The sequence below is a fragment of the Mastigoproctus giganteus genome, chromosome 9, assembly GCF_048544385.1.
Source record: "Mastigoproctus giganteus isolate SK-2022 chromosome 9, ASM4854438v1, whole genome shotgun sequence".
NCBI lineage: Eukaryota > Metazoa > Arthropoda > Arachnida > Uropygi > Thelyphonidae > Mastigoproctus > Mastigoproctus giganteus.
Window position 1 is genome coordinate 162,345,233 of NC_143583.1, and position 14,586 is coordinate 162,359,818.

A 14,586-nucleotide genomic window follows, 5' to 3' on the forward strand; every position below is an offset into this window, starting at 1 on the left:
AGAAGTTAAACTAACTGGTCTGTAATTATTCGTGTCACCCTTCGAACCTCCTTTGTGAATTGGGGATACATTTGCACATCTCCAGTCCGTGGGAACCTCCCCTGAATCCAAGGATGCTCTCATAATTATGGCTAAGGGTTTGCTTAGTTGCTTTGCCGCCTCCTTTAATATAACTGGATAGATCCCATCCGCCCCAGGTGCCTTTCTTATGTTTAACTTCAACAATTTCTCCTCCACTTTGCTCTCAGTTATTACAAAATCATTAAGCACACTGCTACAATTTGATAACCTTCTTCCATTTTCAAACTGTAATGATTCCTCACGTGTGAATGTAGATGCAAAATACTCATTCAGTTTGTTTGCTATCTGAGCAGGATCATCAACAGTCGAACCATCGATGTCAAGTGGACCAATCATATTCAGCCCCTTCCTTTTAGAGTTTATATAAGTAAAGAAATCCTTGCTGTTTTTCTTAGCATCTTTTGCCAAAGATTTCTCGTATTCCGCCTTTGCCTGCCGAACCTCCTTTGTGACCTGATTACAGACTAGCTTATATCTGCTACAGGCTTCTGCGTCGCCTGATAATTTATATGCATCCCATGCATTTTTCTTCTCTGTCACGAGTCTCATTAGTTCATTTGATAACTATTTAGGCCTAAACCTTGAACAATATTTCTTCATCGGTATGAAAAGTCTAGTAGCTTCCACGATTAATTCCTTGAATGCTTCCCACTTAGAATTTACTGTTTGTAACATCGTCAGTCGATCCCACTGTACAGAATTTAAAAACTGTCTGAGACCACTGTACTCCCCTTTACGGAAGCAAAAACCCTTTCCTTTACCCCTGACGGTAGTTACCTCTTTGAGTAAATCCCACTTCAGCACACTGTGATCACTGCCACCTAGTGGTTCCTTTATCTGCAAATTCTTAATACATGAATGATTACTGCTGATAACCAGATCAAGAGTATTACTTTCTCTGGTTGCCTCTCGAACATGCTGCTGCAGAAAATAATCATCCAATAAATCCACAAAAGTCTGACTAGTGTGTGAGTGACCAACCCACAAGTTCCAGTCAATATCTGGGAAGTTAAAATCCCCCATTATAAGACATTCTGATTTACTGGCCCACTCTATTTCTCTGTACAATTGTTCATTGTACTCATTCGAGTCATTAGGCCTATAACACACTCCTACTCTTATTTTTGCTTTTGCAGTGCTTATGTCACACCAAACTGACTCAACAGTGCACTGTCCATCTATATCAACTGGATGCACTTCTTTTGATTTTATGTTTTTCTTAATTAACAGCATAACACCTCCTCCCTTTCTGTCCTGTCTATCCTTTCTGTACACATTGTACTCCCCAAATTCCAGTTCTGCATTCCTTATATCTTTGTGACACCATGTGTCTGCTATCCCAACAATATCCGCCTTTGATGTCTTGACCAACACTTCAAATTCATCAAATTTATTTACTATACTTCTAGCATTGGTATACATGCAAGCATACATGCTCCTATGCCTATTCCTTGTTACCCTAACACATCCCATATACCCAACTATTCCAGGATGGCTGCCATCCGTCCCTGAAACCCCCAACACTCCTCGCTCCAGGTCGCTTCTTATTCTAATAGAAGTTGTGCAAGAATCACCTTCATCTCTGCCTGCGGTTACTGTTAAACTATTAGTCTTTGTATCCCCCCAAGCTAGCAGTTTTCCGACCCACCTAACACTGCCTCGATAGCATCAGCAAATATTCTTGTACCCTTTCTATTTAAGTGTATCCCATCCCTGTAGAAGCAGTCTCTGCTGTTAACAAGTACAGTCCAGGCTGAAAAAAATTCTACCCCTTGAGTCTTGCACAATCTTTCCAGGGCCGAATTGATCGACAAGGCTCTCATCATATACTCCCTCCTATCGTGTCTGGGCAGAATTGCAGACACTTTCAAATTCAACCCTAATTCTCGGCTTTTTTTCAACAGTGACCTGTACTTGTTGAGTAATTCTGCCGGTCTCCTACTCTTAATATCATTAGTGCCAACGTGTACAACTATATCACCTTTTGTGCCCTTGAAAGATGATATCCGCTCTACAACGTCATCAACCTTTGCCCCTGGCAGACATACCCTGGTCCTGTTCCACAGGACCAGGGTATGTCTGGCCAGAGACACTCCCAAAAAAAAGGCCAGAGTGCAACCATCTGCAGGGATAGTGTTGCTGTCAGTTTTCTGGGATAGCATTAGTAGTGGCATGTGATGCAAGAAAGCAAGCTTATCAGCATCAGCCAAAAAAAAAAAAAAAAAAAACGCTATTCTAACAGATTACATGAAAATCATTTTTTTGGCAATGCAGAGGTAATTTCTGCAACAGAACGATGGTTTCAAGAGCAAAGTGAGACCTACAGAAAAGGCATAAGGAAATGCTTCAAAAGATTGGATAAATGTGTCACTTTGGGTGGTTACATGAAGAAAGAGTAATATATATTCCAAATCTCAACCTCCTGGGACATATAGAACATGGTCAGGGGAAAAACTTTTTTGATACCCCCTCGTATGGCTTTTTCAAAATTAATGGTAATTTGAATGTTTTGAATGAAAATGATGCGGACTTAGTTTTTACAAAATTATTTTTTGCTAATTACATTATACACTTTTATTTAAAAAACAAGCTGTTGTAGATATCACACTAGTTTTAATGGCTTCTATTGTTCTGATTTCAAAATAGAATTGATGATTAGTTGATATTTAATGATATTTAGTTAGTCATAGTCTGGATTTACAATTGTCAGCCTATTTCATATTAGATTGAATGTAAATTTATATGTGAAAATAATTGCTTGCAGGAATGGCTTGATGCAAATACTGATAATAGATTAAATGGAATTTTCTTAATATTGGAATGTTGTAAATGATGTCCAGTAAGAAGAAATAAAAAGATGATTTTTCTAGATGTTCTTAACACATTTTCTTGAATTTGCCTCTCCACCAGTTTGAATTTCTGAATAATGTTAATTCTGATTCCAGGTTTAACTTTCTAAGTTTGGAATACTGAAAATCATAAATATTATCAGTGAATTTCTTTTGGTTAATCATAAATTAAACCATTTGCAGTAGTGCATGCTGCAGTTTGTATTTGCTTACCTGGAAGCTTGGGCATAATTGTATTTGTAAATAAATACCATACCTGCCATATGATAAGATGCACTGAACAATAAGGCACACCCAAATTTTAGGGGAAGTTTGGAAAAAATATATGATTACATATATTTTAATTACAAATTCACACTGTTTTCTTGTTCTTTGCTATAATATAATGCCTTCAATTTGAAGCCAACAGTGTACAAAAATCTCTTCTGCCTGCCATGTACCCATTTTGTCATTATTTTATTTTATTTTATTTTATTTTATTATTATTATTATTTTTAAAATTTGTTTTTTTGCTGGTGCAGCATAAGCCATAGGCTTCCTTGCACCATGTAGCCATTGCTAATACTAATAACAAATTAAAACTACTGTACTTCACAAAACACAGAAATACAAACTACCAAAGAGATGGCATGCGTGCTCTCTCTCTCTCTCTCTCTCTCTCTGGCACCTCTGTAGCCAGGTGAGCAGGAGCAGCAGTACATAGCACATGCTTCTTTATTAGACTAGGGTTCGAGCCCATGACCACCAAATACAGAGGATGCAGGAAGGTCAGGGAATGACCACCGCATATCCCCGGAGCAATATGGCCTTAGTTGCTAATGCTCCTAAAAAACCAAATAACAACAACTCTCTTCTCTCTCTCTGCTGGTGACTCATGATTTATAGAAGGGATTATTGATTCCCAGAATTCAGAAGTAAGATCAATAAAATGATTACCAATACTGGAAATTAATTCAGTGCTTATCCTTATGGAAATCTGTGCTGCTTATCTTATTGTTGCACATGTAGATTTCAGTGGGAAGAAGCAGGGCAAGGATGCAGAAGATGGTAGTCAGTGTCTTACATATTAAAAGTAAGGCAGAGCTATATGGTAATTCCCTGTAATCCTTTCAGAAAAGGGTTTCTGGTTTTTTTTTTTGGGGTTTTTTTGTGTAAATAAAGAACAAATTCAGATTCTAGTGCGGCATCTAAGACCTCACTTGGTTGTGCCAGGCAATAACTAGGAGTGATCAAACTTTTTTTGCAGCATGCCACATATCATGTTGAAAGTGCATCCTTAAGCTACCAAAATCAATATCCCTCCCCAACTACTGATCTGTGCCACCAAATGTTTTTGCTAACTAGATAAAAGAATTACTCTATACACTAAGCATTTATTTTTAAAATAAATTTAATATAGGTTAATGATTAAATGTTTGTATTACAGAATCAATGCCATGAGGAGCTTACTACTTATGTGTTAAATTAACTCTAAAAAACAGTAAATATGAACTGTGGGTTCCTGTCATGTTGAAATCCTGATTATAATTTTTTTTAATAAAAGTGGACTTTATATATTCATTTTTGATTTTTACATTGTTTATTTATTTATTTTTTTCACATCAGTAGGTGTGCCACTAACAAGACATACACGTGTACTGCAGGGCTGACTACCCTTTAAATAAATATATATACATACATACATACATATATACAGTAAGCGCCAGTTATAGTGATCCCATTTGCAAATTGAATTTTGATTCTAATAAGCGAAAATCAACAAATATTATCCAGAAGCTATAAAAAAAGAGATATAAAGCACAAATTTGCACTTTATTACCAAAGATTTATTACTAATTAAATGATACGTGAAAATTGGAAGAATATTATCCACAGGTTATCAAAATAAAAATAAATTTATGCTTACATACATAGCAAAATAACATATTAAACATAATACTTTGTAATATGATTATAATTTAAAATAGTCACTTATTTTAGATTTCTTTAAACTATCACTACAAAGTCTACTTATAGATTTTTCAATATTGTATAACAGTCTATATTCACGATCACTTGCACCAGTTTCTTCCAACGCTCTCCTCAGGACGGCTATAGCTTCACAAGTTTGCTGTTTCGTAACTGGAATTCGTTCGAGTTTATCTTCATTTTCCTCCTCCTCCTTGGTGAAATTATCAGTAACAGACTGGGCAATTTCTTCATCAGAAGACAGTTGCCAAGACTTTCAAGAAGTGTAGAATCAGCAATACTATTAATGCCACTGTTGTTGTTGATGCACACTCTTTGAAGGAAGTAAACTTTTAGATCATTGCTACTGTCATGACAGTAGCAACAGTCTGAAAATATTATAGTAACAATGATGAGGGTTTGACATTCTACAGTGAGTAAAAGGTTTCATTCTATACTGACATTTGTTTTAAATATATGCAATAGAATATTTTTTACCCAAAATTTTTGCCTTCCAAAAATGTGGCTGCATCTTATTATCTGAAAAATACAGTAATTTTATTAATGTTTATCTGTATTTATTACTCAGTATATGTTTGATTTTTAAATGAGTATAAGATTGTGCCATTAATTTAAATGGAAAGCAAAAATAATTAAGCTTCTCAATTTTTTTTCTTTAGGTTTCTGATTCATATATATCCCAACATGCCTCCTCTTAATATTAACACTTTTCTCATTCCATTTGCTATTGTTGTTGGAACTTGCTTTGTCATCATGTTATGGTAAGTTTGTTGCTTCTTACTGTGATTAAATGAAATATTTTAAACTGTAGTGGTCTTAGCATTTACCTGGATAAATCTGAAAGTGAATGATTCTTGTCACTTAAACTGTAACATACATTAATTTCTGTTATTCATATGCATTAATAAAACAAATGTTAAAACTTAATATGTAGTTTAATACGAATGAATTTTGTATAGGTGAAAAAACTACAAAAATAATTTTGAGCTTTAACAGAAACAAAATCATTAATAATGTGAATTAAATCAATCAAAATAATTAAATCAATCATTAAATCATGTGAATTTATTTTTAATTCACACATGCATACTAGGGAAAAAAAAATTGATAGAACAATTTAGTTTATGTTCAGTAGAAACCAAAGCTAATCCTGATAATCCTAATATCAGATAAGTTTTGATCAGTTTCAGTTTTAAAAATTATTGCTCAGCACTATCACCAAAACCATCATTGTCAAAATTTACAAAGTGGTTACAATGTTTGAAAAATTTTAAACCAGAGAATTTGAATTTATATTTGAAAGGATTTCAGATGGTGTCTTTGTTTTTGCAGATTTTGTCTTATTCAGAAAATTTTTTATTTTTGAATCTTTTATTTTGGATCTTTGCCATCAGTATCTGATTCATTTTATCTTGAATATGTTGGGACAGTCTGTAAATTTCTACAATTCTTGCAACTTTTTTTTTAATCATAAACATTCAGCATTTCAAATCTTTCTTCCAAAGACATTATTCAACAGCAACCAATGTGTTAAAAAAACAGTTCTGAATTGTTCTCTTCCTCTTAACCATCTAGCAATCATGTGAATTTATTTTTAATCCACACATGCATACTAGGGGGGAAAAAAACTTTAAAAATCAACAAAGAATAATTAAAAATTCTTCACTTTTTGATGTAATCTTATTTTCAATCTTTTCTAAATACAGCTGTGAAAAAATCCATTTTTTTATACTGAAAACATTTTTAATTATTTTTTTTAAATAAAACCTCTTCTGGTATGCTTTATATATGTTTTTTTAATGACCACTGCAGGATGGGAGCCTCCTCAACAATTCATGCTAATGACCACATTTGGGTGTTACCTTCATTATCAGTGAGCAAAAATTGAAAAACCTGTGCACTTCAATGATTTGATGCTAGCTAGGCACATTAAACAACATCTGAAGTAAGCACACATCAGCAGTTGGGTGACACTGTAATCAAACAAGCTGGTGCTCTCAGTAACTGAACAGGGAAGATGAAGCTAATTTTAAATTCTCATTTTATAACACTTCATAATTATATCTAAGAATAGGCTTTTTAAATTCATTTATGAAAAGTAGAAACAACAGTAGTCCCACAACTGAACCCTTGGGAATCCCACTTCTAATGTTAGACCAATCCAAAGAGTAACCATTAATCACAACCCTCTGCTTCCTGCCCTGCAGCCATTCTCTGATCCATCCTAGAAGTTTACCTGTGATTCCAATGTTTTCCAGCTTATACTTTAATCTCTGGCGAGACTCAGTCAATTGCTTTGCTGAAATCTAAATAATGTTGAAATTAATTCCTATATCAGCTCATGAGTAATTGTCAAAATAACTAACCAGATTAGTTACACACGATTTTTCCCATAAAACTGCATTGTGTAGCTACAGAATTCCATTTATATCAAAATGTCCCTGTATTGCATGCTTTTATTATTGCCTCCATGATTTTCTACACAGTGAAGTCCGACTGACAAGTCTGTAGTCATCCACTTCACCCCCCCCCCTAAAACCACCTTTATATATTGGTTGGTTGGTTGGTTGGTTGGTTGGTTGGTTGATTGGTTTTAGGCACACCAGCGACTTAGGCCATATTGCACCATATATAATGTCTGTAAATTGCATATGTTCTATGGTCAGTTTACTAAATGAAAAATCTGAGTTTCCGGGAGAAAAAAGCCGTGTTACCCTTACCTGATTCAACTAATTCAGCCACATTGTGAAAAAGGCCCATAAAAATTCCTCGCATCATTGATGGGATTCAAACTCAGATCTTTTCCACCCAATGTGGGGAAGAAAGTGATTATACCAACTGTGCTACCCATGAGGGCTTATATATTGGTAATACACTGATACTTCCCAGTACAGAAGAGTCTCTCTCCCAAGTCCATTGATGCTCTTCTATGTAACCTTAATGGTACAGTGCCCTCTCTTACTACCTCCTTCAATTCCAGAAGCCTTATTTGTTCTTTAGACTCAAAAGGTGATTATAATCAGGACTATAAAGGTGATCATATGGTAATTATAATGTGCAAAGAAAGCATAGACATGAGAGGAGACTGGGTGGAATGCCTCTATTTAAGAAGTGCATAAACTCTAAAACAGTACAACCAGCAAGTACAGGTAATGTTTAGTCAGTATGGTGTGATATAAACTCTAGAAAAACAAAAATGAGATTTTTGTGTCTGTTATATAGGCCAAATGACTGTGATGAGTATATTGGCATATAATGAACAACTATACGGACAAATAGATTGGCTAGAAAATCATAATGTCTTATCATAGAAGAGTTTGACTTTCCAGATATCATTTGAAACTTATAGGTTTACAATTCAGTAGCAAAACATTTCTTGATTTTCTGAATTACTGCTTTGTATACCAACATGTTAAAGAGGCAACAAGAAAAAGCAATATCCTTGATCTGATTATTAGCAGCAATTTGTTAAGAATCTTCAAATAAAGAAACCAGGTGGCAGTGATCATAGTAATAGCCATATAGTACAAGGAAGCCACAGGCTTTTGTTGCACTGGAAACGAGTATATAAAAAAAACACAAATTATTTGCTTCCCTCCTCACAAAGGTAACTATCCAGTTGACTTTTGAATTTATTCAAACTGTCAACATCAACTGCGAAAGCAATATGTTCCAGCACTCGATAACTCACTGGCTGAAAGTAAACTTCCTATGATCTAGTCTAAACCTCTTCCTCTGTAATTTGAATTTATGCCACTGAGTTCTGGAATTCTCTATAACAGTAAAAATCCTGCCTTCGTTCATTTTACTAACCCCTCTCAGAGCCTTATAAACCTCATTCAGGTCAGCTCTGAGGCGCTTGGTTACCAAACTCTGTAGCTTACATAATCAGTCTTTTCTGGTACAGTCGACCTTTTGCCAATCTCACGATGTGAGTTACCCATCTTTGGACCCTTTCAAAAAGCTGTCTCTTTTTTCAAATGAAGTCTTAATACTTGAACACAGTATTCCAAATGGATCTTACAATTGCCTTATACAGTGAGACCTGTGACCTCCGTATCTCTACAAGATGATGTTCGATAGGACACCATCAGCTTTCCTGGCTGCCTGTTTACACTGCTCAGAAAACTTCATATCTGCCTGTATTGTAACTCCCAAATCCTTTCTTCTTCTACTGTGCCTTCTATCCCATCATCAATGTCATTTATGAAAATCAAAAACAACAATGGTCCAAGAAACTATCCTTGGGGAACCCCCACTTCTGACTTTACCCCAATCTGGAGAATATTCATTAATCACAACCCTCTGCCTTCTGTCCTGCAGCTACCCAGCAATCCAACTTAGAATTTTTTCGGTAATCCTAACATGTTCCAGCTTATACAGTTACCTCTCATGAGGGACTGAGTCAAATGCCTTGCTACAATCCAAATAAACCGTGTCAAAATTGTTCCCTACATCCAGCTCATGAGTAAGTGTCAAAATAGCCTTATTTGCCTTTATACTTAAAAGTTTTTCTAATAAACAGTCATCTGTAATTTCTAAATCACTCATTTCATATAATTCAGTCTCACTTGCACAGCCCTGCTCAGCATGAAAAGTCTTTCTTCAGTAAAGACAAATTCAGTGTACATGTTCAATTCATCCACAACATCAGCTGGGTTGTCTAAGACTCTCCCACACCCAGTGCACAAGTATAACAGGAATACCATGACATGACATATATTGCACAGTAATGATAACAGTAAGAAATTGTGTTTATCAGAAACTTCCTTGATGAAATAAGAGAAGGGGTGAAAACATCTAAATGAAGGTGATTGACAAGTCTCTATAGGGATACAATGGTGTTGTAGTAAGAAAAAATTATACTGCAGTAAGGAACATGAAAAGTACTAACCAACAGGATGAAATTCGGACAAGAATGAAGTTCGGAGAGTAAGGAAGGAAGGTGAATCTACTTGGGATTGAATCAGGTTATAGATAAATTGCAGTCCTTGCTTCTGCTTATGTATACAGAGTGGTGATGAACCTAGCCTAACTAACCTACAAAGGTGCAAGTATTACTTGCAATGATAAGGGTGGTGGTAGTGCAGGAAACTTTACTACAAAATCATGAACCTAGCCTAACTAACCTACAAAGGTGCAAATATTCCTTGCAATGATAAGGGTTGTGCTAGTGCAGGAAACTTTGCTACAAAATCATTTTGTAGTAAATGTTTTTGTAATTAACCATTAAAAAGTCATTTTACATTTTCTCGGTTTACTGGAAATGTGCTTATAGCTCAAGCTAACTTGTAGACTACTAGATAATGCAAGTGATAGCGCAGGAAGCAAATCAAGGGCTTAGTGTCAGACAACGTTAACTACAAAATTGCATTTTTGTTTTGAGACAACTTTAGTTTAACGTTATACAAATAACAATGCATATCATGTCATAGAAATGTATTTCTGTAGTAGTTTATAAGTTAGCTTGGGCTATAAGCACATTTCTGGTAAACCAAGAAAATGTCAAATGACTTTTTATTGATTAATTACAAAAACATTTACTACAAAATGATTTTGTAGTTAACGTTGTCTGACACTAAAGCCTCGAAATTTAGAATAGAATAGAATTCAACTTATTTGAAAGAAAATTTTGATGAGGCAGCCAAACAAAAATGCCATAATCCAGGATGGGGAGTAAGAATTGTTTATAAAATTGGATGATCACTACAAGACTTTGAATGTGTGAGCAAACCTTTTGATGATTCCTAGAGACTTCATTGTACGAGACACAGTATGGTTGTGATTGAGAAAGATGGCCAGAGGCAAAGGATGCACTGAGATCCTTGTGTTGTTTTATAGAAGTAAGGGTGATTGAGTAGGAACCCATTCTCTTGTAAAAATCAGGTAAAACCTTGTGAAAACTACACAAAACACTTTTAGTAGGATTGATTGATTGACATGAGATTAAGGCTAACCCAATTTGTGATGGAAGCCAGAGCTTGCCGTAGACAAATGCAGCCTGCCAGAATAGAGATGGACTTCTTAATTTTGATGTGGTCAGCAACAACATATTGAACATTAAGGCAGACAGACAAGAGCAGAGGTCATTGATGAATACTATAAAATACAGAACCAAGTGGTAATCCTTGTAGAACACCAGAGGAGGTATGTAGAAGAGTACTGATGCATCTGCCAGTAAGAAAATTGGTGATAAGTGTTAGCAGGGAGCAGAAGGACATCATATAGTTGTGGATTATGCAAAAGAACCCAGTCAAACATATGAGATAGATTTAACTAAAGTATATCAGTTTGCATTCCACATTTTGAATAAAATGACAGGTAAAGAGTTGGATCCCATTCAAAGTTGGATCTAACACACTGAGAATACTAACAACTTAATATTTTTTAATTAACAAAGCAGTTGTGGTAACAAGTAACACCTTCAAGTAAAAAGTTACTTGTTACTGAACCATACTGGTTGTGATTTATGAAGGGCAGGTGGAATGAGCTCTAGTGGTTGTAGAGAAGGATTTGAAATATTTTACCAAGTATATTGATAACAGTGAAGGCCTATGATTGGTCAGATTGCATTTGTTCCCAGCTTTAAGTATCAGAACAATGTAGACTTAAAAGAAGTGAAGAATTCATTCCTGTATAAAAATTAACCTTAAACTCCAGCAAAGGGGTTTTTTTTTTTTTTTTTGGCTGATGCTGTATAAGCTTGCTTTCTTGCATCATTTGCTACTACTAATGATATTGTCCCTGTTTAAGACCTTAGCACTGATTATTGCCAACTTGATGATAATTAGGACTAAGGGACTGACTTTTTTGAGTAAAATGACAGGAAATGGTCAGGTCCTGGAGCAGTGTGACCTTCCAAATTACCAATTGCTTTTAATGACTTCTTCATTGGTAAAGAGGTGATAAAACTGATGAATTCTCTAATGGAAGTTCAGTACTGCTAGTAAAAAGAGGATTAGGAGGAGGATGGAAAATCTTGCCAAGCTAGTGCATTAGCTCTCTCAGGCAGATTTATGCAGGGTATTTTGTCATCTGAAACTAAGATTAGTATTCAAGATCTCCTTACGTGTCACGTGTCACCAGAAAGGTTTAAATTGGCTTTTCCCAGGAGGTAATTTTTGGGTGTGCTGAGCATAGTGTGAGTGCCGTAGCCCAGTTTCCATCTTCACAAAATGTCTAATGTTAGAAAACAGTAACTGATTCTTGTGGCTGACATCCAAGGGAAGGAACCTGTTGCTGACATACACACTAATGAATGGAGCATAGAGGTGCACAGCTGTGAATGTGATGTCACAGAAGTAAGTACTTGTTAAGCCATTGTGCACAGGATAGTTAATGGACCATGGATTTCAAGTTGTCAAGACTAAAACTAAAGAAGTTGTGACCTGATTCAAGCTTGTATGGTGGAGGGAAAAGATCATTTCTCAGTCATTCTGAGACATGACCTGAGTTTAGAACGACTTGTTTGGAGGAGACAAAAAAGCAAAGGGCCATGTAAATACTGGGTCCAGACATAAGTGGTTGGAAGCAGGGAAAGTAAAATTTTACTGTATAAGCTTGCTTTCTTGCATCCTTTGCTACTAATTTGAACATGAAAGATATAAATAACCTTAATATTCATACTTCCAATAAAACACTTCAACCAGTTTTGCCATTTCTTCTGCAAGGGACAATGATGCTTCACTGTCATTAACTCTAAATGGTACGTATGCATTAATTTATGTACACAATAGAAAATATTTGTAAAATAATAAGAGAAGTTTACCTCAATATAATACGAAGAACGAACACTTCCATATGATGTTCTCCAGCAATTCAAACGAAAAAATCAAAAATCTTAAATTACAATAAAAAATAATTAAAAATCAATTGAACACGACATTTTACACATTGAACATTTTATTTGAACATTTTATTTGAGTCCTGCTTACTTGGGACTCGAATAAAATCTAATTTAACATCTATCATAAACCTATAAACACCGCATGCTTCTGCATTATAACAACTATCACCCATTCTCCTACAAGATAGCTATAACGTTTAATCAATTTCTTAATGCCTATAAATATTCAACAACAGAATCTGCTTTGGACTCAGAAATACAAATATTAACCAGCAGATTCTTGAACAGGGGTTATCCCCTTGTTACAATAAACCGAATTAGGGTACAAGCTAAGGATAGGATACAAAATACTACATCAACCAACAGTCGTAATATTAAAAAATACTTCATTTCTTTCCCATATGTTGAGCAGTGGCAAAAACAGCCGAACAGATTCTTTAAAGATACCGAATTTAAAATGGTGGCCAAATCAACAGAAACTACACACTATACTGAAAAATCGCTTGATTCTTTCCTCGTTCGCAACACAAATAAATGACCTGGTATACAACATTTCTTGTTGTGATTGCAACTTGTTATACCATGGTTCTACACGTTTTCCTTTGAATTTTTGTGTTAATCAACACATGGCCTCAGTTCAGGCTTCTCGTTCAGCAGGGTCAGAATTAGTCTTTCATGCCGTTAACAAAAAACATACTTTTTTATTTAACGAGGCCAAAATATTTAGTTTTCAACATAATTATACGAGACTATTAATTGCAGAAACTGTTGAAATTAAATTACATGAGAATTCTGTTAATGTTCGCCGGCCATTTCGAATCTCCGATTCATTAGCTTATACGTGCATGCGTGAAGACAAATAATCCCTATTTAAGTTTCATCTCGCCATTATTTGGTAATTTTCTTTCCTGTAATCAAAACATATGGTCGAAAAGCATTGTCAGCTTCAGGAAGGAAAATCGTTTTGCATTTTTTCGTTAAATTTCTTTTAATTGATTTTTTTTTTTTTTTTTTTTTTTCCATGAAAACCTCAAACACGAGAGATATTAGAACCTATAGTACTTGGTACCGTGCTTGGGTTGGAGGTTGAGAAGACGAAAGAAGATATTTGTTGACATTAGACTTGTACTTCTTTAGACTAATTTTCAGGAAACACGTACGAAGGAAGGTTGTTCCAGAAAACAGCAGTTGAATGAATAAATGAGGAAGATGAAAAGTTGGTTCTTTGATTTTGAAGTTGGACAGTAGATGGATGTTGGCTGGTGGCGGCACGTGTTCGGACTGTTTTGAAAGAGAGAGCAGGAATAATACAAGCCAATTCAGAAGAACAGTGCCCGTGGAAGTATCTGTAGAAAAGGCATGCAGCAGTAACAATATGTCTATGAGACAGCGAGTGGAGAGACTCAGTTTGAGAGGAATCATTGATTAAACTAATTGCCCTCTTCTGAATGGAATCTAGAAGCCTGAGAGAGGTTTTGGGGGCACCACCTCAGATGTGGGAACAATATACCATGGTAGGGCAGATTTGATAACTGTACAGAGTGAATAGCTGTTTGGAAGAAAAGTAACGCCGAGAGCAAAAGAGAAAACCAAGTTTTTTAGATACAGAGGAATCAATATTTGTGATGTGATCGTGCCAAGAGAGTTTATAAGTCAGGGTAATCCCCAAAAGAGAGATATCAACTGAGATATATCAGAGTGTCACCAAAGATAAGCATAGGAGCAGAAGAATCCTTTTTGCGAGATATAAGACAAGGCTGAGGTTTAGAAGCAATGAAATCAACTAAGTTGTCTTTGCCCCACTGGAGAATTACCTGAAGATCGGCATTTAAAGAATTGGTA

At 35.4% G+C, this 14,586-nt stretch overlaps 1 protein-coding gene across 1 annotated transcript in view; it reads left to right on the top strand.

Moving 5' to 3' along the window:
• LOC150080851 (uncharacterized) overlaps positions 1–14,586 on the top strand; it is a 140,037-nt gene that overhangs the window by 98,324 nt on the left and 27,127 nt on the right. The window contains exons 9-10 of the mRNA XM_090380840.1: positions 5,558–5,659; positions 8,742–8,829. Coding sequence (XP_090236966.1) covers positions 5,558–5,659; positions 8,742–8,829 — 190 coding nt within the window. The remainder of the gene's footprint in view (positions 1–5,557; positions 5,660–8,741; positions 8,830–14,586) is intronic.